The sequence below is a fragment of the Ranitomeya variabilis genome, chromosome 4 (genome assembly GCF_051348905.1).
Source record: "Ranitomeya variabilis isolate aRanVar5 chromosome 4, aRanVar5.hap1, whole genome shotgun sequence".
Lineage (NCBI taxonomy): Eukaryota > Metazoa > Chordata > Amphibia > Anura > Dendrobatidae > Ranitomeya > Ranitomeya variabilis.
In genome coordinates this window covers 582,058,589-582,086,007 of record NC_135235.1, presented here as the reverse complement: position 1 = coordinate 582,086,007, position 27,419 = coordinate 582,058,589, and the positions used below count along the sequence as shown (strand labels likewise).

Sequence of the window (27,419 nt, the reverse complement as noted above, 5' to 3'; positions counted from 1 at the left end):
ACAGCCCACGTAGTATATAACACAGCCCACGCAGAATATAACAGCCCACGCAGTATATAACACAGCCTACGTAGTATATAACACAGCCCACGTAGTATATAGCAATGTGGGCACCATATCCCTGTTAAAAAAACAATGAAAATAAAAAATAGTTATATACTCCGTCGGCCCCCGGAGGTCTTTAGCGATGCTCGTCGCGATGCTCCGTTACCAATAATGCCTCGCGACAATAATCTCGCGAGACCGCCACATGATCTCGGGTCATTGTCGCAATGCATTCTTGGGACCGGAGCGTCGCGAGGAGCGTGAAAGGCTGGCGCGGACGGCGGCGGAAGGTGAGAATATAATATATATATATATATATATATATATATATATATATATATATATATATATATATATATAATATATTTTTTTTTTTAAGTTATTTTTAACCTATGTTTTGACTATTGATGCTGCCTATGCATGTAAAAAGTGAAGCAGTAAATCCCGCCCCAATATCGCTGATTGGTCGTGGCCGGCCGGCGCGACCAATCAGCGCCCCGGGATTTCCGTTACGGAAGTTAGACAAACAGGCGGAAGTACCCCTTAGACAATTATATATATAGATTCTGGAGTGGATGGGTAACCAGAGTAATGACTGGCACAAGGTAGAGGCATCGGTGTAACGGTTGGTGAGGAATATGATCCTGGCTGCAGCATTCAAGACAGATTGGAGAGGGGAGAGTTTCGTAAGAGGGAGACCGATTAGTAGAGAATTACAATAGTCCAGACGAGAATGAATAAGAGAAACAGGAAGAGTTTTTGCAGAGTCAAAAGTTAGAAAGGGTCGAATTCTAGAAAGGTTTTTGAGGTGCAGATGACAAAAGCGAGTCAGTGATCGAATGTGGGGGGTGAATGAAAGCTCTGAATCAAGTATGACCCCAAGACAGTGGGTGTGTTGCTGGGGAGTAATGGTAGAACCACACACGGAAATGGCTATGTTGGGTGTATGTAGGTTAGTAGAGGGAGGAAACACAAGGAGTTAACTTTTTGACAGGTTCAGATAGAGGGAGGACATGATGATGGGGACAGCGGTAAGACAATCACTGGTGTTTTCTAAAAAGGCAGGCAAGATGTCAGGAGAGGAGGAATATAATTGGGTGTCATCAGCATAGAGATGGTACTGGAAACCAAATCTACTGATTGTTTATCCAATATGGGCAGTATATAGCGAGAATAGGAGGGGGCCTAGGACTGATACTTGAGGAACCCCAACAGTAAGGGAAAGATGAGTTGGATGAGCCAGCAAGAACCAGTAGAGAACGGTGTCCTTGAGGCCAATGGTACAGAACATAGTGAGGAGGAACTGGTGATCAACAGTGTCGAATGCTGCAGAGAAATCTAGGAGAATTCGCATGGAATAATGACCATTAGATTTAGCTGTTAGTAGATCATTAGAGACTTTACTGAGGGCAGTTTCAGTAGATTGTTAAAAGCTGAATCTGAATTGAAGAGGGTCGAGAAGAGTTATCTGAGAGATAGCGGATAAGACGGGTGTGGACCAGGCAGTAGCACAGTTTTAGTCGAGGGATGGTTTTTTAAGTAATGGATGTATGATGGCATTCTTAAATGAGGAGGGAAAGATACAGGAGGAGAAAGAGAGGTTGAATATTCTTGTTAGGTGAGTGGTGACAGCAGGGGAAAGAGACTGGAGGAGATGTGAGGGAATAGGGTCACTGGCGCAAGTAGTAGGGCGAGAAGATGCAAGGAGCTTGATTGCTTCTTCGTCTGTGACTGGTTCAAAATCAGAGAGAGCTAGATGCAGTGGGGGAGGGAGGACAGGGCATGGTATGAGGGGACTGGGAGAAAATTTCCTGTCTGATATGGTCAATTTTTCTTTTAAATAATTGGCCAGATCGTCAATTCAGAGATCCGTGATTGGGGCCTGCACTCTTGGGTTGAGTAGTGAATGAAAAGAGACGTTTAGGGTTATTGGATAGTGAAGTAATGAGGGTGTTGAAATAGGTTTGTTTGGAGAGGTGAAGGGCAGTGTTGTATGTTTTAAGCGTAAACTTATAATGGATGAAATCTTCGGGTAGATTGGATTTTCTCCACAGGCATTCTGCGCACCTGGAGCATCGCTGTAGGAAACGTGTTTGCAGCGTGTGCCAGGGTTGTCGACTTCTGCGCAGAGTTGTTTTATGTATAGGAGGTGCAGCTTCATCCAGGTCACTTTGCAGTGTTTCATTATAATGCTTCAGTGAAGAATCAGGACATGAGAGAGAGGAGATAGGGGCCAATGATGACTGCAAGTCCTTCATAAGTTTCTAGGTGTTAGTGGCCTGTATATTTCTATAAGTATGAAAAGTGGGGGTGACCTGAGCGGGATGGCAGTTCTTGATGGTGAATGAAAGAAGTTTATGGTCAGAGAGCGGGAGAGGGGAGTTTGTGAAGTAATCCACTGAGCAAAGCTGGGAGAAGACCAGATCGAGGGAGTTTCCGTCTTCATGCATAGGAGAGTTAGTAAGCTGCGAAAGGCCAAAGGAGGAGGTTAGAGATAAAAGGTGAGTAGCAGATGGGGAGAGGAGAAATGGGGATGTTGAAGTCTCCCACGATAAGGGTGGGGATGTCACAGGAGAGAAAATGTGGAAGCCAGGTGGCAAAGTGATCCAGGAACTGATAGTAGGGGCCCGGAGGATGATACACCACTGCCACTCGCATGGAGAAGGGGGATGTAGAGTTTGATGTCTTCCCTTCTTTTAAGGTCCATGCTAAGTGAGGGTACTTGAGGGATAACCTGAAAGGTACATTTGATAGAAGCAGACCAACGCCTCCACCTGTTCAGTTGTCTGATCTTGGGGTACGAGAGAAGCATCAGCGGTGGTGTCTAACTGCTTGATCCACGTTTCAGTAAGAGCCAGAAGGTTGAGAGAATTAGAAAGGAAGAAGTCATGGATGAAGGAAAGTTTATTACACACTGAACGAGAATTCCAAAGGTCACAAGTAAAAGAGACAGAAGGCATGCAGGGAATATTAATAAGATTAGAGGGGTTTCTGAGTGTAGCAGTTGGGGGGTTTGACTTACTATAACATGAGGGGTTGGGAGAGATATCTCCTGCGACTAGGAGAAGGAGGATGGAAAGAGTGAGCAGATGGTTAAGTGATTTGTGAGAGCGTCTCTTGTGTTGGATGGTGGGACTGACTGTATCTGTGCAATTTAGCAATGTGAAAAGAGCGTGAGTAGTATACACAGGAGAGGAGAGGACAGAGAGGGCTGATATGGATGGAGTGTAAAGAGTTAGTGCAAGGACGGTGGATGTGAGAGAATGCAGCAGCCAGGATATAAATTATACAAATGCATATGGTGAATATTTCTTGCAATCCAAAAATACTGGGAATAGGTTTGTTTAATAATTGTCTTGCCTGTCTTCTGCCCAACTGCCATGTTTAACTGCAAGAAATACTTTGAAAAATGTATTTTGAATAAATGTACATAAATGCCATCCCTGCATAAATGCCTCCCCAGGCTGTGTCTGAATATATAGGAGGCTTGCTCTTAGATCTATCCCTATTTTACCTCGTAAGTAAACAATCAACTAAGTTAAGACAGCAGGAGACAATAAATGAAGACACAAACACATTTCCAGGCCTACATGGATCATAAACTTCTTTGAGAAGGTTACATGGCATCACAGCATTAAGGGACAAGCAAAGTGAGTTGAATGAGCTGAATACCATTAGAAACTGCTTGCTGACATAAAATAGAGTGATTGGAGACATGCAGGATCAATGCAGGAGTTGAATTAGCTGAACACATAAATGCCACCCCTGCATTTCAGATCATAGTCTGGTGGTTCTTACTCTACAGTGCCTTGAAAAAGTATTAATACTCTGTTAACTTTTCCATTTGTCACTGCAATTATCGCTGAAGGTCTTCTGGGGTTTGTCTGTACCAGTTTTGAACATCTAGAGATGGAAGTTTTTGCCCCTTCTTCTTTGCAAACTACCACTAGCTCAATGAGATTTGAAGGCGGCGTCTGTGAACAGTAATTTTCAATTCTTCCACAGATTCTCAATGGGATATAGGTACGGGCTGTGACTGTGCCATTCACACACATGAATATGCTTTGGTGCAATTCATTCCATTGTAGTTCTGGCGGTATGTTTAGGGCTGTTGTTTTGCTGGAAGTTGGACCCATAACCCAGTCTCAAGTCTTTTGCAGCCTCTAACAGGTTTTCCTCCAAGATCGCCCTGTATTTAACACCACCCATCTTCGTGTCAACTATGATCAGCTTTCCTTTACCTGCTGAAGAAAAGCATCCCTACAGCATAATTCTTTCACCACCATGTTTGACAGTGGGTATAGTGTTTTCAGGGTGATGTGCAGTGTTAGTTTTTTGCCACACACAGCGTTTTACATTTAGCCCAAACAGTCCTACTTTGGTCTCATCTGATCAGAGCACCGTTTTCATGATGCTAGCTGTATCCCCTTAATGGCTTTTTGCAAACAAGACTACTTACGGCTTGCTTTAAAAAAATTGGCTTTATTCTTGCCACTTTTCCATAAAGGCCAGATTTGTGACTAATATTTGTTCTGTGGGACAGATTCTCCCACCAGTGCTGTGGGTCTCTGCAGCTTCCGAAGAGTGACATTGGGTCTCTTGGCTGCTTCTATAATTAGTTTTCTCCTTGCTTGGGATGTGAGTTTAGGTGGACGGATATATCTTGCTAGCTATACAGTTGTGCCATGCTCCTTCCATTTTTGGATAATGGTTTGAACAGTGCTCTGTACGATGTTCATTACTTGGGCTATTTTTTTTATATTTTTTTATAAGCTAACTCTGCTTTTGCTCTTTTATGCAACTTTATCTCTGACCTGTCTGTTGTGTTCCTTGGTTTTCATGATGCTGTTTGATCCCTAATGTTCTCAAACTAAACTATGAGGCCGTCAGAGCACAACTGTAGATAAACTGAGAATAAATTACACGCAGTTGGACTCAAAGTTACTAATTATGTGTCTTCTTGAAGCAATTGGTCACTCAGGATTTTATTTTATTGTGATGTGCATATGGCTGAATACATATGCACGTCAATTCTCATGTACAGCACCATGGAATTAATGGTGCTATATAAATAAATAATAATTTTCAAATTTATATTTTTAAAATAATTAGAAAACCATGTATCATTTCCTTTACACTTCACAAATACTTACTACTTTGTGTTGGTATATCACATAAAATCCCAATAAAATACATATGTTTGTTGGTGTTACATGAAAAAATGTTGAAACGTTCAAGAGGTATAAATACTTTAAAGGGACTCTGTCACCTGAATTTGGCGGGCCCTGTTTACGGTCCGATGGGCAGTGTTTTCTGTTCTTTTATTCACCACTTCCTTTCCCGCTGGCCGCAATATTGTCTTGAATGTGATTAGGTTTCCTCCGTAGTACACGCGTGCGCAATGCAATCTTGCCTTGCGCACGCGCAGTATGCTTTGCCCAACTGCGGACAAAGCCGAAAAGCATCAGTGCGCATGATCCGGCACACTATGTCCCGGAACACCGCGAAATACTTCAGGGACATAGTGCGCCGGCGCATGCGCACTAATGCTTTTCGGCTTTGCCCGCAGTTGGGCAAAGCATACTGCACGTGTGCAAGGCAAGATTGCCTTGCGCACGCGTGTACTACGGAGGAAACCTAATCACATTCAAGACAATATTGCGGCCAGCGGGAAAGGAAGGGGTGAATAAAAGAACAGAAAACACTGCCCATCGGACCGTAAACAGGGCCCGCCAAATTCAGGTGACAGAGTCCCTTTAAGGCACTGTAAATATATGCCATCATGTTCCTAAGCCCTCTTGGAAGATTAAAGGGGGTTGGCTACTACTTTTTTTTTATTGATGGCTTATCCATGCGATAGGTTATCAACATCTGATCAATGGGGGTGCAACATCAGGCACCCTCGCCAATCAGTTGTTACTCACTCCGGCTGGAAGTTCTCAGATGCTGTCGGAACACAGCAGCACCGCAATCTCTATTGTGGCTGCAGACAGGAACATGTCAAATGAATAGAGTGTGAATCTGTAGTACTAGTACCCGCCCATAGCTACTATAGCGCTGACTGAGCTGCTGTGCTTCAGTAGCATTCGAGAACGTATGTCCGCCGTCAATAACACACAGTGTTCCTTGGCGTCGCGCTCCTACACATGCGTACTTCTCTGCATTGACCAGGGCAGAGTAAAGTACTTCAGAGCGCATGCGCCGGGGCTCTTTGACCTTTTCCAACACATGCACACTGCAGTACTTTGCTCTACCCTGGTCAAGGCAGAGAAGTTACGCATGCGGGGAACACTTAGTTGATGACGTAGCACTCATCCTCCACACGAAGCACAGATGGAGACCGGCATCGAAGAAGAAGGGACACCCCTCGGACCAGCGACACCCATCCAACCCGACCAAGGTGAGTATAATTAAAGGTGTTTTTCTTTTGTTGCAGGCCGGATTGGGGGCATATGCTCAGCATATTAGTATGCTGTATATGAGCGCTGAAAGCTGGTGCCGTATCTCCTATTGGGCAAGCCTGGTGACAGGTTGCCTTTAAATAGGGAACAAAATGTTAGATTGTAGCTCTTTCAGGTATATTTGCCTAGTAATTGTTGATTACAAGATTTTCACCAAGATTCTGGTTCCAGGGGTTAATAAGGTAATTTTTGATCTGATGCATTTAGACCAGAAAATTGATCCATGTAATTTATGCATCTCCTAGAGCCAAGATTCTGGTGAATAACAACCCAACGTCCTCCTTGCTGAAAAAAAGGACCCAGCAAGGATTTTCCTCTATACCCAGTCCTATTTGCTTTGGCCATCGAAGCTGGCTTTGGCCATCGAAGTTGGTCCTGTCAAGGCATACATCTGAACCCCCATGAAAGTGGGATTCAAGCATATGCGCCGAAGGGGCCATTGACTATGATGGTGCTGATGGAGAAAACATGCTCTGTCATGCATCATTGTCTTGCCTATACACATACTAGAGGCGGACACTTAGACGTAGTACACTGGGTGTCCGACAAGACCAACCAATGTGGGAGAAAGCGCAGTGTGAAAGCACCCATAGCAATAAGAATTTGTTCCTCATCATTGACCGATATTTCAGCGTGGCGAGAGGCTGTGACAATATGGGAATAATGTAAAGATAAATGAACCCGGCACTCAACTTAGATGCAACTTGAACATTTATTGCGTAGTACCAAAAACGTTTCGGTCGAGTGCGACCTTCTTCAGTTACTTACTTAGAAGCAATTGCGTGGCCCGGGCATGCACGCTGACAAGCGGTGGACACCGCGTCAAGCTCCAGATCGTATCAGCTCCCAGCCGATCACAAGACTGGGGCATCTATTTAACAGATTCCAACCAGATCTATTGAGTTCTGCTCACTAAGCAACACGCAATTGCTTCTAAGTACGTAACTGAAGAAGGTCGCACTGGACCGAAACGTTTTTGGTACTACGCAATAAATGTTCAACTTGCATCTAAGTTGAGTGCCGGGTTCATTTATCTTTACAGTATTAAGGTGTGGGAACCTACCCGTGCACCCCCGTAGCAGTGCTCACGGTTTTTGTTCACAATATGGGAATAATGACTAAAAGTACTGTCAATGCTAATTTAAGACTAGCCAAGAAAGTTGAGTGATCGTTTCTGCCAAGACTGGTCATTGTGGTAACCCAGCTTTTCCTGGAAAAGAAAGAAAGTGAGAGTTGGGTGACATAAGAGACCAAGGTTCAGCCTTGTTCATGTAATCATTGCCAATAAACTAAAGCTGATAATTAGCAGCGGTTTTATTTTTTTATGTCTAGCAAATAACTACAGCCTCGCTCCACCACCTCCGAACAAGGCACATCAAATGCAAGCATCTTTGTACCTAAAGCAGGTAAAGGAAGCCTTGGGTCCATCTAACTTTCAGCGATTCTCAGCTTCCCTCTCCTCCTATAAGAAGACTGATAACTATGAAGCTATGGTGTGTGGGGTTGCAGAACTGCTAACAGAGAAGCCGGAGCACTACAGATTACTGAGAGGTATGGCAACCAGACCTGCAAACGGCAGTGGAAGAAGCACCTTTGTAGAATATACCAGACAATTACTCCTTAAAGGGAACCTGTCAGCAGGATTGTGCACAGTAACCTACATACAGTGTCAGGTTGCTGCTGTTATTCTGATTAAAATGATACCTAAATCCATCTTGTGGTTGTTGTTTAATCTTTATTTTCAGTTTTTGAGTTAATGATATGGTCGCGCCCCGAGGCGGGACTCTGTGTAGGGTGGGGGTCTCCATGTGGTGATCTGCTTAGGTATTCATCTGCATGGCTTCTGACAGGTCATTTTACATTAACTAAAAACTGAAAATAAAGATTACACAACAACCACAAGACAGAGTTCATCACCAGGTATCATTTTAATCAGTATAACGACGCCGACCTGACTCTGTCTGTAAGTTACTCAGCACAATCCTGCTTACAGATTCCCTATAATTTGATGATATTGTGGTAATTTGCAAGTTCTCATCTGTCGACTGTTCATAGGATGATGACGCGTAAATATTAGAATGCAGAATCTTCCCATTGCCAACTTCTCTATAGGTATCCCCGAATGCATACAAAGGGATTTAGTTGTAAAAGTAGTAGTAGTTTCAGACAGTGCCACATTGTACACATGAGTACATGGTAGAGGCAGAGGCACCAAAATGAAAAAGAAATATCAGAATCTGGTGGACCCAATTTACCAAATTTAATTGGACCTCAGTAGCGGGTAGTTTTGGGATTATCACCAACACTTCATTGAGAATCCTCAATACTTGCGGGATCTTCTACCATTTTTCCCTGTAAAGGGAACACTTCTGATTGATGGGTGCCTAATTTTCTACACCCCCGCTGGTTACCCAGCTCTGCCGTTACTATTTAGTCAGTGGGCAGGTGAAACTGGACACTGCACTTCTGAGCGCTGCAGCCAATCAAATAGCTGGTTAGCGGGAAAGCCAAGAGGCAAAGCTCAACCAATCCTATATTGATGGCAAATTCTAAGGATAAATTTGGACCCTCCTTATTTTTCTCTTTTACATAGAATTTCACTGGTTTATCCGAGTATCTCACAAGAAGAAGTTTAACCAGCTTTGTGAAGAATTAACTGGAGAAGGCTGCATGGGTAGAAAAACAGCAAATCAGGCTTCTTGTAGTGATGCAAAACCGCTAGCACCCTCTGTAGTATGTGACGACATCAGTAGGCAAGGCGGACCAGAGGGGCCTGACGACCAGTGTGGAGATGGACCGAGTGACCAGTCACAAGGTGGGTATGTTGTCACTCAAGGGTTGTATCAGCAATGTGATATGGGCAATAGATAGAGCAGAGGCAGCCGTATTTGTTGTCTCTACAGTGGGAGCCCAGCAACCAGCGTCTCCTCTGTCACTTCCCTTTCACATTTTCTTGCTTATATTTTTAGTTGTCAGAAAAACAGAAATGCAACCTGTGGTCAATGGGACCCAGATAAGGATTAGATCCGCTTCTCCTCTACTTCCTTTTACACGAGAATCAGGTGAGTAGTAGTCCCGGATATGCTGCAGTATTCTTCTTACGGTCTGAAACCCCAGCAGCATTAGACTGTGATATCTCATCTGATGCTACAGTGACCAATGGAAACCAGTGCATGTCAATGTGAATCGTGTGGTGATCTGCATTATAAAATGTTCCGTCTTCAGCTTTCTAATATACTGTTGTTTTCAGCCTAAACAATGCTGTATGGGATAATCCATCTGGTCATCAGACTGATGCATTCTCCCAAGCAAGAAAGAAAGTAATCTGCACCGCTAGTTACCGCTGTGGCCAAACGTGTTTGTAAGGTGCATAACTACGCTGCAGGCAAATTACACCTGAGACTTAGGGTGCCCACCAGGAAGGCAACAACACTGAAAGTCCTTATATGAAGAAAGAAGTGGGTGGCACCTGTAGAAGCGCAGCCGCGCGAAACGGCCATCGTCAATCGTACACTCCATCTCCCATTCTCCCGTTGAAGATGTTTTAACTGTTTTTCAATAAAGGAGACTGGTGAGTGCCACCCACTTCTTTCTTCATATAAAGACTGATTCATTCTACCTGCACTGATACATTGTGGGCTCGCGTACACAAGCGTACATCGGACGAGTGCTATCTGAGGTTTTATCGGATAGCACTCGAACCAATGTTATTCTATGGAGTGCAAATCAGATGGCACATACCTATTTAAGTCTATAGGTGCTTGGAAATCATCGGATTACATCCGAGTGTAGTCTGATTTTTGAAGATTCACAGAATGGAGAAGATAGAGAGATTTTGTTCTCTATCTTCTCGCGACCATGTGCCAAGATTCTCTCATTCAAAAACATTGGATCTCTCTAAGCTGGAGAGAGGAGAGAATATACCCTAACCTGTAGCAAACTATCAGGACAGCAGAGTATTATGCTACTGATGTGTTTAAAGGGAACCTGTCATATCCATTGACACTAGCTGCAGATATAGGGTTAACAAAAGACATGAACAAACTGGAGCAAGTGCAGAGAGGAACAACCTGAATGGTGACTGGACTGCAAACAAGGTCCTATGAAGAACGGTTAGAGGATTTAGGAAATTTTAGCTTGTAAATGAGAAGACTGATAGGAGACGTAATAGCTGTTTACAAATATCTGAAGGGATGTCAGTGTAGAGGGATCATCATTATTCTCATTTGCACATGGAAAGACTAAGAGCAATAGGATGAATCTGAAAGGGAGAAGACACAGATTAGATATTAGAAAAAAAAATTTGAGGGTGATCAATGAGTGGAACTCACCAAGGTGGTGAGTTCTCCTTCAATGGAAGTCTTCAAACAGAGGCTGGACAGATATCTGTCTGGAATGATTTAGTGAATCCTGCATTGAGCAGGGGGGTGGACACGATGACCCTGGAGGTCCCTTCCAACTCCTACGATTAACCTGTGGGTAAGTAGCATTTAAATCCTGTGTAGCTAGATAAGTAAGCAGCGGCTATATGGAGAAAATTATGTTTTAGTCTCTCTGCATCTGCTTGATTCCAGTCATCTGGGCGGTGCAAGGAAGCGTTTAGACGCTGATCACAATACGGGCAGTGCACTGTAATTAATCTCTGGAATTTTGATTGACAGCCCTCTTTGCAATGCATGTGTACAGAGAAGGCTGTCAAACAAAATGCAGAGAATTGTTTACAGCCGCACTCAATGTTTAGTGAGCGATGACTGGAAAAGAGCAGTTGCAGAGAGAATAAAACTTCATGTTTTCCTATAGCCGCTGTACCAGCAAATCGCCTACACAGGATTTAAATGCTGATACATGCAGATACATTTACATGCAGATTACCCAATTTCTGCAGGTAAACAGTGTTTCTGGAAGGGACAGATTTCCTTTAATATTATTTAGACTGGATATAATTGTAGCACAGGCTCAACCATCTTCAGAGATAGATGCATGCATATTTTCACCTATTTGATTTGTGGGTACATTACATCTAAGTGGGGGTTGGGAGATTATACAATATGAAATATTGTCCAAGTTACTCAGATTGCTTTATTTTTTTTTTTCTCCACAAATATGGTTTCACTTTTTAGGTTTGGCAGGAGAACATGTGTTGTGTGTTTTGTGTTGTTTTTTTTGTTTCTTTGTTTTTTTGAGGGAGGGCTCTTTCTCATGTTTGACAAGTAGTATAGATATATAGATCATCACTAAGCTGTCCAATAATAATTACCAGGACATGGAGTGCAGTGCGATCCCTCAATGCCCACAGGCACAGCAAAGCCCCTTAGAGTGTTTAGTGCAGTTTTAACTTGGACCTAAATTTGTTCCTATGAGACAAGGGGAAAATGCAGTAGTCCGGCACTCTAACGCTAGAATTTATATAGTAATAAAACTGATATTTTATTAAATCCGGATAACACTAAAAAATTCAAGCTATTAAAAACTGAACATCCTGGCTAAATTCCTAACACTGGCCCATGCATTTCGAACTGGTATATGTGAATGGTTCTTTGTAATGGCAGATCAGTATGCCTTGGCTAAGGCTCATTCACATATAATTGTTTGAAACACATAAGATATTTTTCAAAGTTTTGCCAGTTTGTCCTGTTTTTAATTGTTTGGATTTTTTAGTGTATATACATTAAATTAAGTATTTTTGTTTTTTACTCCTTAAATTTGAGTGCCAGACTACCATATCTACCCCTTGTCTCTTGGGAACGAATTCTGTGCTCATCTAATTAGAACCTGTATTGTTTTGTCCAAGCACCGCTTGTGGCTCTGTCAGCCCGCTAGAGGTGAGGTGAGCTCAGCATATATATAATCAACCCTTTGACGATATTCTAATTTCGTGAGAAGCACCTGTATATATGTATGTGTGTGTGTATGTGTATATATATATATATATATATATATATATATATATATATATATATATATATATATATATATATATATATATATATATATATATATATATATATATATATATATATATATATACACACACACATACATACACACACACACACACACACACACACACACACACACACACACACTATAAATATATATATATATACACTCACCGGCCACTTTATTAGGTACACCTGTCCAACTTCTTGTTAACACTTAGTTTCTAATCAGCCAATCACATGGCGGCAACTCAGTGCATTTAGGCATGTAGACATGGTCAAGACAATCTCCTGCAGTTCAAACCGAGCATCAGTATGGGGAAGAAAGGTGATTTGAGTGCCTTTGAACGTGGCATGGTTGTTGGTGCCAGAAGGGCTGGTCTGAGTATTTCAGAAACTGCTGATCTACTGGGATTTTCACGCACAACCATCTCTAGGGTTTACAGAGAATGGTCCGAAAAAGAAAAAAAATCCAGTGAGCAGCAGTTCTGTGGGCGGAAATGCCTTGTTGATGCCAGAGGTCAGAGGAGAATGGGCAGACTGGTTCGAGCTGATAGAAAGGCAACAGTGACTCAAATCGCCACCCGTTACAACCAAGGTAGGCCTAAGAGCATCTCTGAACGCACAGTGCGTCGAACTTTGAGGCAGATGGGCTACAGCAGCAGAAGACCACACCGGGTACCACTCCTTTCAGCTAAGAACAGGAAACTGAGGCTACAATTTGTACAAGCTCATCGAAATTAGACAGTAGAAGATTGGAAAAACGTTGCTTGGTCTGATGAGTCTCGATTTCTGCTGCGACATTCGGATGGTAGGGTCAGAATTTGGTGTAAACAACATGAAAGCATGGATCCATCCTGCCTTGTATGGAGCATCTTTGGGATGTGCAGCCGACAAATCTGCGGCAACTGTGTGATGCCATCATGTCAATATGGACCAAAATCTCTGAGGAATGCTTCCAGCACCTTGTTGAATCTATGCCACGAAGAATTGAGGCAGTTCTGAAGGCAAAAGGGGGTCCAACCCGTTACTAGCATGGTGTACCTAATAAAGTGGCCGGTGAGTGTGTATGTATATATATATATATATATATATATATATATGCTTCTCGCAAAATTAGAATATCGTCAAAGGGTTGATTTATTTCAGTTTTTCAATACAAAAGGTGAAACTCGTATATTATATAGAGTCATTACAAACAGAGTGATCTATTTCAAGTGGTTAGTTCTGTTAATGTTGATGATTATGGCTTACAGCCACTGAAAACCAAAAAGTAATTGTCTCAGTAAATTAGAATACTTTATAACACCAGCTTGAAAAATTATTTTAAAATCTGAAATGTTGGCCTACTGAAATGTATATTCAGTAAATGCACTCAATACTTGGGCTCCTTTTGCATCAGCTACTGCATCAATGTGGCGTGGCATGGAGGTGATCAGCCTGTGGCACTGCTGAGGTGTTATGGAAACCCAGGTTGCTTTGACAGCAGCCTTCAGCTCGTCTGCATTGTTGGGCCTGGTGTCTCTCATCTTCCTCTTTACAATACCCCATATATTCTCTATGGGGTTAAGGTCAGGCGAGTTTGCTGGCCAATCAAGCACAGTGTTACTGTTGTTTTTAAACCAGGTATTGGTACTTTTGGCAGTGTGGACAGGTGCCAAGTCCTGCTGGAGAATGAAATTTCCATCTCCAAAAAGCTTGTCGGCATAGGGAAGCATGAAGTGCTCTAAAATTTCCAGACAGATGGCTGCACTGACTTTGGTCTTGATAAAACATAGTGGACCTACACCAGCAGATGACATGGCTCCCCAAACCATCACTGATTGTGGAAACTTCACACTAGACCTCAAGCAGCTTGGATTGTGGCCTCTCCACTCTTCCTCTAGACTCTGGGACTTTGATTTCCAAATTAAATGCAAAATTTACTTTCATCTGAAAACAACACCATGGACCACTGAGCAACAGTCCAGTTCTTTTTCTTCTTGGCCCAGGTAAGACGCTTCTGGCGTTGTCTATTGGTCATGAGTGGCTTGACACAAGGAATGCGACACTTGTAGCCCATGTCCTAGATACGTCTGTGTCGGGACTCTGAATATTATTTATTACCTTTTTGTGCATGACTGCCCTCTTCCAAGATGGCGTCTTTGGTCTCATGTGCACTGTGTCTTCCTGCTATAAAACTCCACCCCAGCCTTCAGTCTGTGCTACAGTATTCTGCCTTGCATCCAGCTCCGGACCTCTGGTTACTCCCTGGCTATATACCTGCTCCTGTGTGGTTATCCTGCTACTCTGCTCTGAGTTCCTGCTGCATACACCAGTTCCAGTAATCCTCCTTCATCTGCTGCTCGTGTTTGCTTCCATCTGCATTTGCTGGACATGTAAGCTGTTTCTGCTCTGCAAGAACCTGAGACTATTACCCAGACCTCCCTGGTTGAGCTAAGATATTATTTGAACTGCCTTATAAGAATATCTATCTGTGTTGTGGACTAAGCAAGGACTTATTCGTGTCGAGTATCCTCAAGAATAATTGTGCTTCATAGACTTTCTGCGTGATTGCATTTTCCTCTGAAGTTTCTTATAGACTGCTAAGCTGCATTTAATATTTACACCAAGTGTTGTGGACTTGAGTTTCTCTCTGCACCTGTTTGAATCACTGTGTGATAATATAGACTTTACCACTTATAAAACTGTGTCCTGTAGTTGTCTTGTTCCACGCAAAGAGTCTCCTGAGTTATCCCCTATAATTATTACAGTCTGTGTGTGGTGGCTCTTGAAGCAATGACTCCAGCAGCAGTCCACTCTTTGTAAATCTCCCCAAAATTTTGGAATGGCCTTTTCTTAACAATCCTTTCAAGGCTGCGGTTATCCCGGTTGCTGTGCACCTTTTTCTACCACACTTTTTACTTCCACTCAACTTTCTATTAATATGCTTGAATACAGCACTCTGTAAACAGCCAGCTTCTTTAGCAATGACCTTTTGATGCTTACCCTCCTTGTGGAGTGTGTCAATGACTGCCTTCTGGACATTTGTCAAGTCATCAGTCTTCCCCATGATTGTGGAGCCTACTGAAAAAGACTAAGGGACCTTTTTAAACGCTTAGGAAGCCTTTGCAGGTGTTTTTTTTTGTTAATTCCAATTTAACTGAGATAATGACTTGTGGGTTTTCATTGGCTGTCAGCCATAATCATCAACATTAGCAGAAAGAAACACTTGAAATAGATCACTCTGTTTGTAATGACTTTATATAATATATGTTTCACTTTTTGTATTGAAGAACTATTAACTAAATGATTACCCAAGTATTCATAGTATTTTATTTTCAACTGATTCAAGAGCCTTCTGATAAACAACGTTTTTGGTTTTTCCTTCCGGTGCAAAGATGAACAGATTTTTGGTAGTTCCAATTCTTGAACAGGCCACGTAAAGTTGACCATGAGAAAAGCATGGAGATTGCAAATCGATCCCTACTACTTTCAAGGACTGTCCCTGAGCCTTGTTAATGGTTAATTCGAACTGGAAACTGGAGGCGTTTAAAATCAGAAGGCAAATCAGATGGAATGAATGGAATTTTTGGAATGAAAATGTCCTCTCCTTTGGCACATCCTGTCAAAATGGTTGCTTCAATCACATGTGTAAACAGGTTCTTAATCAAGAGTCTTGCTCCGTTACACAGCTTAGACAGCTTACATGTCCAAAATACTTGGAGAACACCCGAGCATTCTTGGAAAACCCGAGTAACGAACACACTCGCTCATCACTAGTGTGGACCTCTGTTTTATTGATTATCCAAGCTGATGCCACGTCAGGACCCCACATGAGCGTCCTTGTTCGCTACAATTCACTAGAAGTTCTCTGGAAACTAATGTAATTTCATAGTGATTGAGGAAACGTGTTCCCTGCCCCCATTAACTGACGGTACTGCTCAGCACAGATTCTCAGGAAATTAATAAGAAGTTTGCTGGAAGGTTTTGGCATTGGTTAATTATATTTCCTTTAAAAGGGTTTTCCTGTCCAAACCAATAAGTCTGCAGTCTCTTTGTGTGACTGCAGACTTAGCAATCCCCCCAGCACACGGCTCTGCCTGCGGGGATTCGCCAGTTTCTGACCCGGGATCACCGGGTATGTATCTCTTACATCCATCAGTTTAGAGAGCAAATACTCTTCTGAGTTTCCATATACATTTCCTCATCTGTTCTTACCGATAATTCTTTGATTTGCTTATAAAAGTCTGCCAGTCTTTCAGAATTATAATAATTGGTGGTAAAGGGTGACAACTGATGTCTTCCTTTATCGCTTTCATGTATGTCTGCATGGATCTACAGAAAGTCTAAGAGAAAACACTGCACACTAAAGGTTTTTTTTTCCTGAATACAGAGCGCCAAATTCTATTCACCAAAGGGTACATGAAAAAATCCTGTCTGCCTACAGTCACCACTAGAGGGAGCTCACTGCATACTGATTTTATGGCTTCAATATGTAAACAATATGCAGTTTGCTCATAGGCTCCCTCTAGTGGCAGTTTAAGATTGTTGTAATTAAATTATTTAGCCCTAGGTACGCCAGGGATTTGGATCTCTGTGCAAGAAAATCATCTCCCACCAACATAAAAAATATATTAAGACTATAATCAGCACTGTAATCAAGACCTAAACAATAGAACAATATGGTGTTTTATTAATGACTTTTACGTTAAAGGGAATTTGTCACCCCAACTTTCGCCTATAAGATGCGGCCACCGCCAATGTAACCTGCAAGATAAGATAATATATTATACTCACCCAAGGGTGGTCCCGGTTCCGTCCGGTCCGATGGGCATCGCGATCCGGGTCCGCCCATCTTAATACGATGACGTCCTCTTCTTTTCTTCCTGCCGCGGCTCCTGCGCAGGCGTACTTTATCTGCCCTGTTGAGGGCATAGCAAAGTACTGCAGTGCACAGGCGCTGGGCCTCTCTGACCTTTCCCGGCGCCTGTGCGCTACAGTACTTTACGCTGCCCTCAATAGGGCAGATAAAGTACACCTGCGCCGGAGCTGCGGCAGGAAGAAAAGAGGACTACATCGTAAGAAGATGGGAAGCGCCGGTCCACGACACCCATCGGACCGGACCGAACCGGGACCGCCCCTGGGTGAGTATAATCTAACCTGTTTTTCTTCTCTTTCAGGTTACATCGGGGGCTTATCTACTGCATTACAGAATGCTGTAGATAAGCCCCTGATGGCGGTGGCCTCATCTTATAGGCGAAAATTGGGGTGACAGATTCCCTTTAAAGAAACCTAAATAGTTCCTTAAGAGACTATTTAGATCAGATTTTTTTTACATGTACTTTTTGTAATTTTTTTGTCATATTACAATCTTTATAAAGAAAAAAATAATATTCTTGCAATTTTCACACTAGCTATGTAAGTCATAGGCTTCTTGTTCCTTCAGGAACAGTTTTCAGCAGGTTCATAATCATCAGAGTCAGAAAAACAATGACTGATAACACGGAGAATGTAAGTCCGCAAGGACAAGGTCCTCTCCCCTCTGTACCAGTCTGTCATTGTAAATTTGTTTACTGTAAACGATATCTATAACTCTGTATGTAACCCCTTTCTCGTGTACAGCACCATGGAAATAATGGTGCTATATAAATAATAATAATAATAACAACACTGCTAATACAGCTGATAACACAGGATCCACCAATCACAGCAGCTGATATCAGAACCATTGACAATTACTTTTGCACACGCTTATTAGATGTTTCAATACAATCCAAAAGATATGGTCGGAGTCAATTCATTGCTGCTAATTTACATGCAAATTTCCTGAAACAAACAGGAAGTTAGAGTTCACACTGGGCGTTTTTGTTGCATTTTTTTATGCGTTTTTTATTGCAAATTTTCAGCTGCATTTGACAGTAGCAGCTATAGCTATGGGATTTCAGAAATCTCATGCACACAGCTTGTTTTTTTTTGTCATCAGTATTTTGTGCTTTGCTTGTTTTTTTTGGACATAGAGCATGTCACTTCTTTCAGCGTTTTCCGTGAATTGAATTGAAAGAAAAGAGCATGAAAAACGCAGCAAAACATGCTATTTTTCCGCAGCTTCTTTCCTACCAAGCACTCAGGTTTTGCTGCAGAAAAAAAGCAGCAAAAACTCCCAGTGTGAAGTTAGCCTTAAATAGGCTCAGAGGTCAGTGTGAAAATGACAAGATTTCTAATTTTTAACAAAGATGAGGAAAAAGATTATTACCAAAAAAATGTTTAAAAATACATTTAACAACCAAACCTTATTTAAACAGTATATGTCATTTACTCCTGAAACATTTACTTTAATGTATCATTGCATTTGGTGGCGTGTATCCATTTATAATATTGCTGAGAAATTCCACTGTCTTCTGACTAGTCGCTGGATTATTTCTATACTTCCTGGTAGGACTCATTCACACGTCCAATTTTTTCAAAGATGAGGAAAATGCACCTATTATTCTGATAAGAGTGGTCCTAGGGTCATCCATTTTTTCTCGTACATGGAGAAATAAAAAAAAACAAACACCTTTTCCATTCTGACAGTTCGTGAAAATCATACTGCACTCAGATGTCATCCGAGAACAGACCATTCTTTTTTTTTTTCATGGACCCATAGACTTGCATTGGCGATTACGATCCAACACTATATTGGGTCAAAATCAGACCTGTCAACGGACCACTTGATGCAAGGAAAAAAATCGGACACGTGCACAGCCCAATAGCATGTCATGGGTGTGAGTACGAGCACTCTGATGAGAAAACTGGACATGAGAATGGGGCCTTATCCTATGTATGCAGTACAAGTAATATGTAGCCGGACTGCTTTGTTTATCATGAATATGTACATTTAGGAACTTCTGGTCGTTCATGGTAGGTAAGTCATCATCGTAGATGCTATAAGTGATAAGAACAAATCACAGAGTGATCTCTGCCATTATCTTGCTTGGGTTCACATTGATGTGTCATTGGACATCAACTTTTCAGCTACACAGCCAAAGAAATCAGCACAGCAGATCCACTTTGTAGGGTGTTTTCCATCAGTTGGCATCTGCAATGCTTTTTCATGTCACAAAAACTGATGTTTGGCAAAAATTTAGGTTGTCAGCTTTTTTTGTGCATGCAAAGTTTCGACTGTATATACAGCTGTAGAAAAGTACCTGCAATACATCCAATAATACACAATTACTGCAGATATTTTCATTATAGGATTACAGGAAAGATATACCGTATATCTTGGTACCGTGCTAGCCAGTAGATAGAAAAATATTTAGAATTGAGAGTCCTCAGTGGTTGATACCTTTTAATGGCTAACTTAAAAGATGGTAACAAATTGCCAGCTTTCGAGACTACTCAGGACTCTTCATCAGGCACAGACTAAAGCAAATTCTGAAGAATCACATATTTATACACAACACAACACAGAACTGTCATGGGAGAGTGATAAGTGATAAACAGTTGTGTCCATAAGTATTGGAAAGTTCCTAGATTAGGAGTGAATGTTTTGTTGTCCTCTGATTTGGGTCTGGTTTTGTTATGATGGCCCCACATGGTCTGAAGTGCAAATTCCTTACTTGATGTAAAAAGACATAAATCCATGCGACACATTCATTCCTGCACTAAGTGTGTCAAAGGTCGACACAAGTTTATACTCCCAAGCCACCTTTCAATACTAGTAACTTCAGATCCATGGTGCTATGATCAGGCATACAAAAATGTTTGGCCACAGGTAGATCCATTCTTTTTTCTTTTATTTTATGGCGGTGAGAATTTATCCTTGTTCTCAGTTTCTGCCCTGTCTCCCCAACATACAGACCCCCGGTTGGACATTTAGTACAAATACCGTATATACTCGAGTATAAGCCGAGATTTTCAGCCCACTTTTTTGGGCTGAAAGTGACCCTCTCGGCTTATACTCGAGTCAGTGTCGGTGTGGGGTCGGCGGGTGAGGGGGAGCAGCGGCTGTGATATACTTACCTGCTCCTGGTGGGGTCCCTGCATGTCCCATTGTCTCCGGGCAGCTCTTCCTGTGTTCAGCGGTCACGTGGTACCGCTCATTAAAGTAATGAATATGCATGCATATTCATTACTGTAATGAGCGGTACGTGACCACTGAACACAGGAAGATGCCGCCAGCTCCCGGAGACCATCTGACAGTGAGATGCTGCCAGGGGACTGCGCCGGGAGCAGGTGAGTATATCAGGGGAGGAGGAGCATTGCGCGAGTCACCTTCCTCGTTCCATCGCTGCGCGCCGCTCTGTCTTCCGTCCTCTGGCTGTGACTGTACAGGTCAGAGGGCGCGATGACACGATTAGTGTGCGCGCAGCCCTCTGCCTGAACAGTCAGTGCTGAGGATGGAAGACAGAGCAGCGCGCAGCGATGGAACGTGGAAGGTGACTATCGCAAGTGCCCGGGGCCTGAGTGAAGAGAGGTGAGTATGTGATTTTTTTTATTTTAATCGCAGCAACAGCAAATGGGGCAAATGTATGGAGCATCTTATGGGGCATATATGAGGAGCATCTTATGGGGCATAATGTGTGGAGCATCTCATGGGGCCCCTAATGTGTGGAGCATCTCATGGGGCCACAATGTATGGAGCATCTCATGGGGCCACAATGTATGGAGCATCGTATTAGGCATAATGTGTGGAGCATCTCATGGGGCCATTATTAACGTTTGTGCAGCATTATATGGGGTATATTTTAATATGGAGCATCTTATTGGGCCTATCATGAACTGTATGGAACATTATATGGGCCTCCTGATTCAATATGGATATTCAAAAACACTTAACCTACTGATGTCTCAATTAATTTTACTTTTATTGGTATCTATTTTTATTTTTGACATTAACCGGTAGCTGGTGCATTTCCCACCCTAGGCTTATACTCGAGTCAATAAGTTTTCCCAGTTTTTTGTGACAAAATTAGGGGGGTCGGCTTATACTCGAGTATATACGGTAATTAAGTACACCACATTAGATGTGATGCAGCTTAAGGTACCTGGTATCTTGTAGTCCTGATGTGAACTGGGGATCTTTATCTTGTCCATGGTCATTATAAATGGACAGGTTTTACATTTTTTTCTGGTTGCAAGGAAAGGTACCTGCAGCTGTTGGAGAGGACAGGGAGCTTCTGACAATGATGCTTCTTAGATTTGGGGGCTGCCTAAAACACAGTAGTGGGGGGTCTGGAAAAATGGATTGTAATCGGGCATCTTTTTGTAGTAAAGGTTGTAATTTCCGTGCAGCTCCCCTTAGCGCCTCCAGATTTGGATTGTAGGTAACTACTAGAGGCACCCGGTTATTTTCTTCTTTAGCTTTGTAAGGTAGCAGGTGATTCCTTGATATTCTGGTGGCTCTTGTGATCTGGTGTGATGGTGTTCATCCCTATCCATTGGGTTGGAACATATACGATTGTATCTGATGGCTTGGCTGTAGACAATAGAGTTTTTTTATGTGTTTTTATGTGTTTTTGGCTACTTTCACACTTCCGTCTTTAGTCCACCGTCGCAATCCGTCATTATGGGCAAAAAACGGATCCTGCAAATGTGCTTGCAGGATGCGTTTTTTGCCCATAGACTTGTATAAGTGACGGATGAGCACACGTCGCATCTGTCGTGCAACGGATGTGTCGTGTTTTGGCGGGCACGTCACACAAAAAAAAGTTCAATGTAAAGTTTTTTTGTCACGACGGACCGCCATTTCCGACCGCGCATGCGCGGCCGGAACTCCGCCCCCTCCTCCCCGCTCATCACAATGGGCAGCGGATGCGTTGTAAAACTGCATTCGCTGCCCACGTTGTGCTAAATTTAGCACAACGTCTGTACGTCGGGCCGACGGTTTGCGACGGCCCCGTACCGACGGAAATGTGAAAGTAGCCTTTGTGCAGGAATGAATGTGTCGCATGGATTTATGTCTTTTTACATCAAGTAAGGAATTTGCACATCAGACCATGTGGGGTCATCATAACAGAACCAGACCCCAATCAGAGGACAATAAAACATTCACTCCTAATCTAGGAACTTTACAATACACAACTGTTTATCACTTATCACTCTCTCATAATGACAGTTCTGTGCTGTGTTGTGTATAAATATGATTCTTCAAGCTTTCATATGTGAAAGCTTGCAATTTGTTACCATCTTTTCAGTTAGCCAATAAAAGGTATCAACCACTGAGGACTCTCAATTCTAAATATTTTTCCATTATAGGGTTTTAATTTTCTTTTTAACATTTGCTCTAAGCATTAATCGGGCAGTCTATAAGGACCTTTTATTAGGTAATTACATATTCCGGGGCAAAGAGTATTTGATACCCTTCTGTTTTTGCAAGTTTTCCCACCTACAAAGAACGGAGAGGTGTGTAATTTTTATCATGGGTACACTTCAACTGAGAGAGACAGAATCTAAAAAGAAAATCCAGAAAATCACATTGTATGATTCTTACATAATTAATTAGCATTTTATTACGTGAAATCAGTTTTTGATCACCTACCAACCAGCAAGAATTCTGGCCCTCACAGATCTGTTAGTTTTTCTTTAAAGGGAACCTGTCACCCCCCCAGGCGTTTTTAACTAAAGAGCCACCTTGTGCAGCACTAATGCCGCATTCTGTCAAGGTGGCTCTTTTAGTTCGGGTCCCTGCAAACGCTGAAATAATCGCTTTTATAATGTGTCCCTCATACCTGAATTTGTGAGGGGGGCACGTCCTTTCCCCCGACACCAACGCCTCCCAGCCGTCACTCAGGGCCTCCGGGCGCCGCCTCCATTTACTTCCTGAACGTCCCCTGCGCCTGCACTGTAAGTTCGAAGGGCAGCGCAAACTGCGCATGCCTGAAAAAAAAACTTACAGCGCAGGCGCCGGGTGACGTTCAGGAAGGAAATGGAGGCGGTGCGCAGTTTCAAACATTACCGTTAGTAACACACTATGCCATCATGGATTATAATCCTCCGGGGCATGCAAGGTCCCCCTGCTCACACCAGCAACATGTCCAGGCCCATTTGAAGTTCGCCAATGACCCATCTGGGTGAGACCAAAATAGACCTTTTTGGTATAAACTCCACTTGCCGTGTTTGTAGGAAGAAGAAGAAGGATGAGTAAAACCCCAAGAACACCATCCCAACCATGAAGCATGGTGGGGAAAACATCATACATTGGAGTTGCTTTTCTGCAAAGTGGACAGGGCAACTGCACCGTATTGAAGGGAGGATGAATGGAGTCATGTATACTGAGATTTTGGCCAACAACCTCTTTCTCACAATAACAGCATTGAAGATGGGTCCTGGCGGGGTATTCCAGCATGACAATGACCCAAAACATACAGCCAGGGCAACTAAGGAGTGGCTCCATGAGAAGCATTTCAAAGTCCTGGAGTGGCCTAGCCAGTCTCCAAACCTGAGCACAATAGAAAATCTTTGGAGGGAGCTGAAACTCAATGTTGTTGAGCGACAGACCCGAAACCTGAAAGATCTGAAGAAAATCTGTATGGAGGAGTGGGCCAAAATCCCTGCTGCACTGTGTGCAAACTTGGTCAAGAACTACAGGAAACGTCTAACCTCTGTAATTGCAAACACAGGTTTCTGTACCAAATATTAAGTTCTGTTTTTTTATTATCAAATACTTATTTCATCCAATAAAAAGCAAATTAATTATGTAAAAATCATACAATGTAATTTCCTGGATTTAAATTTTAGATTCTGTCTCTCACAGTTGAAGTGCACCTACGATAAAAATTGCAGCCTTCCCGATTCTTTGTGGATGGAAAGCTTGAAAAATGGGCAGTGTATCAATTACTTATTTTCCCCATTGTATATATCTTTTTAGGGGCGATACAAGCCTACTGTGGTGTGGTATAGAATGCCTTGCGTAAGTGTCGAAGTGCATAAGTAGATAGCAATAGTATGAGAGCTACAAAAAGGGGTTCAGTGCTGCAGAACATTGCAGATTTTAATGCTGAGGGTTTGCAAACAGGGTGACAACCACTATGGGTACTAGAAGTAGTAGTTTTGGCTGGGGTTCAGAACAGTTTATCTATGGAACATTATGGCCAAGTTGATGTATATTAGGGGTGCACTGGTTTTGGAGTGACTGGCCTTTTCATTAGCCTCTTTCACATGGAAGCTAGCTGATCGTGGATGACCCCTTCTTATAAGGAGTACCTCAATTATAGGAATTTTATCACATCATCCAGTAAAATCAATGTTCTTTGTTTAAATTCCCATTAAAACCATAGGATCCATGTAACCACTTTAAAATCTCCTGTCATTAAGGGCGATTGTCGTGCCAGAAACGCGTTAGTTTTTTAAAGTTGTTACATGGATCATTTTGTTTTCATGGGAACTTAAATAAAGAACATTGATTTTAGCAGATGGATGTGCCGGAATCTTTCCTCTCTTTTCGCTCATATTTTGGCACTGCTTCACCAGCTGGATTCAGCACCCACCGCTGGCAGATCCCAGTGCATTTACCCTGCGGCAGACGTGGTGAGCTAAATACATTTTCTCAATTACAGGAACGCTTTCCTATTTGTGTTCTCTCCATCTGAGGAAAGGAAAGAGGGCTGCTGTCCCTTTTAAAGTTTGATATTGGAATTTTCCTTAAAAGTTTAGTTGCAGTAATCCTGGAGAATCTAGTTGGGGATATTTCTAAGTGTTGTAACGGCAAAGGAATGAATGAATTGAGAAACATTTGTTCTTGTTGAGAAATCTTTTTATCTTAATTGTTTCCCCCTAGTTTTTTAGACGGGCACCTTCTTGGAAGCCTGGTGATACCCCACAGTGGAGTATTTCCAGTAAGGAGTGGCGGCACTGTTAGAAAACAGATGCCAGGGAAGATAACTTGGTAGAAAGCAGAAGTGACCTCATCCATAATCACAGAGCTTTACACAAGCCTACATTATGCCTCCAGCAGGGAGCACGGTGTCTTTCCTTCCCCAGGACCAGATAAGTGATTCATAAGAAATCCGCAGTCTTATTGTAGCTGTTCCAGCCAAAAACCCTGAAGTCGTCAATATCTGCCAATTCTGTTCTTAAGGCCGGAGACACACTGCTGCGAGATACGGCCGAGTCTCGCTGGTTAAAAGCAAGCTGTGGCACCGGCACTCCGGAGCAGAGCATGCAGCTCCATGTATTGCTATGCAGCTGCACGATCCGCTCCGCAGTGCCGATGCCACAGCTTGCTTTTAACCAGCGAGACTCGGCCGTATCTCGCACCAGTGTGTCTCCGGCCTAAGAAAGCTAATCCTAGAAAAACTACATTGGCCATCATGGCAGCTTTCATAGAGGCATGATAAGAAAAGGCAGAAAGGGAGATAACAGTATGATAGTCAAGAAAACCTATGAAAAGTGAATGGAGGCCATATTGGTTGGTCCTTTCTAAAATGCAATAAGGATTGAACTAAAAAGGGTCAACAACAGACATGTTCCTATCACTGTGACATAGAATCATAGAATGTTACTGTTGGAAGGGACCTCAAGGGTCATCGCATCCTGTTCAATGCAGGAGGTTGGACATGTGTCCTATAAAAATTGTAGACCACCATTGAAGGTCCTGAGGTTAGGAAAAGTGAATGGCGGCCATATTGGTTGGTCCTTTCTAAAATGCAATAAAGATGGAGCTAAAAAGGGTCAATAACAGGTTTCTATCACTGTGACAGAATCATAGAATGTTAGAGTTGGAAGGGACCTCAAGGGTCATCGCGTCCTGCTCAATGCAGGAGGTTGGACATGTGCCCTATAAAAATTGTAGACCACCATTGAAGGTCCCGAGGTTAGGACTTTCTTCCCTTTTATTTCCCCAGAGGGTCCAACCTGTCCCCACTGCAAAATGAAAGGGTCTGTGCCTTTTAAATGCACATCATGTGACTTCTACTGTTGCAGAGCATGCTGGGACCAGCTCCTAAAGGTTTGTGGACTTCAAAGGGTGTACGTGCAGCACGTAAATATTTAGGACTAGGTAATCCATGTTTTGAGCATTGATTTATTGGCACATTTTGATCTTTTTAAATTTTTTTTTCTTTTCAGAAGAGCAAACTGTGTCCCAACTGCAAAAGTAGCATCAAAAAGCACCAACTAGGACAGGTGTTTTTCATGGCGCCCTCTTGAGGTCAAAGACACTTTTGCAGTGGAGAATGGATTCAAGCCGCAAAATATGCACTTACCCTGGTCCTGGAGAAGAAAATGCACCACTAAAGGAAGTCTTCCTCACCTCTCCAATTCTATGGAGGACATATACAGTTTTTTACTCTGAGAGGAAGTGAAACAGCGCCACTCCCACTTACTGGTTGCATGTGATATTGCATCTCTGCTGAGCTGCAATACCACAGACAACCTGTAGGCAGGTGTAGCACTGTTTGAAGATCAACATATCAATTCATCTGGAGTATTGCATGCCAGATTAAAGGAATTAGGTTTTGTTTTTTTTATGATGTTAATCTGATTGTTTCCTCAGACTTCCCGTCACCTGTTTAGAAACCTTCACCATTTGATTTCCCGAAGGACACCATCTGGGTTCGTTGACCTGGCAGGACATTATATACTCAGACTAGAAGTGACATACATGGCTCTGCCCTTTCCTCCTGTGGATTTCATTGTACATTTTGTAATAAATTATTTGATACAATTCAATCAAGCAATTGCCATTTGTATGGGGGTGTCATAAAGAGACAGTGCACTTTTAAGCTATTTTTGGGGTGGAGATCATTTCACAGTTAAAATGTAATGATATATCGCTTTGTTAAATGCATTGCTGAAAGAAGGGCAGATAACAACTGCACAACTACACATAGCAGATGTCTTGAGCGCCCCCAATAAACTTCTACATTCATCTCGTACAGAAAGTATCCGTAGGGTGATGGAGATAAGGGGCTGCCCACATCCTCTGGTGTTGGGGACTCCATACACATTAGAATAAGCTATCCCATTAATATTTTTTTCATTAAATGTGTGTATATGTGCATGTAGTGTG

At 42.5% G+C, this 27,419-nt stretch overlaps 1 protein-coding gene across 3 annotated transcripts in view; it reads left to right on the top strand.

Moving 5' to 3' along the window:
* RTEL1 (regulator of telomere elongation helicase 1) overlaps positions 1-27,077 on the top strand; it is a 147,676-nt gene extending 120,599 nt beyond the window's left edge. Inside the window, exons 31-35 of one of the 3 annotated variants that reach the window (XM_077253002.1) lie at positions 7,839-8,057; positions 9,100-9,321; positions 9,476-9,568; positions 26,254-26,357; positions 26,477-27,077. In XM_077253002.1, the coding sequence (XP_077109117.1) occupies positions 7,839-8,057; positions 9,100-9,321; positions 9,476-9,568; positions 26,254-26,357; positions 26,477-26,557 (719 nt within the window). In that variant the 3' untranslated portion in view covers positions 26,558-27,077. The remainder of the gene's footprint in view (positions 1-7,838; positions 8,058-9,099; positions 9,322-9,475; positions 9,569-26,253; positions 26,358-26,476) is intronic. The other 2 variants (XM_077253004.1, XM_077253003.1) reach the window with 2 other exon arrangements.
* Positions 27,078-27,419: the final 342 nt, after the last annotated feature.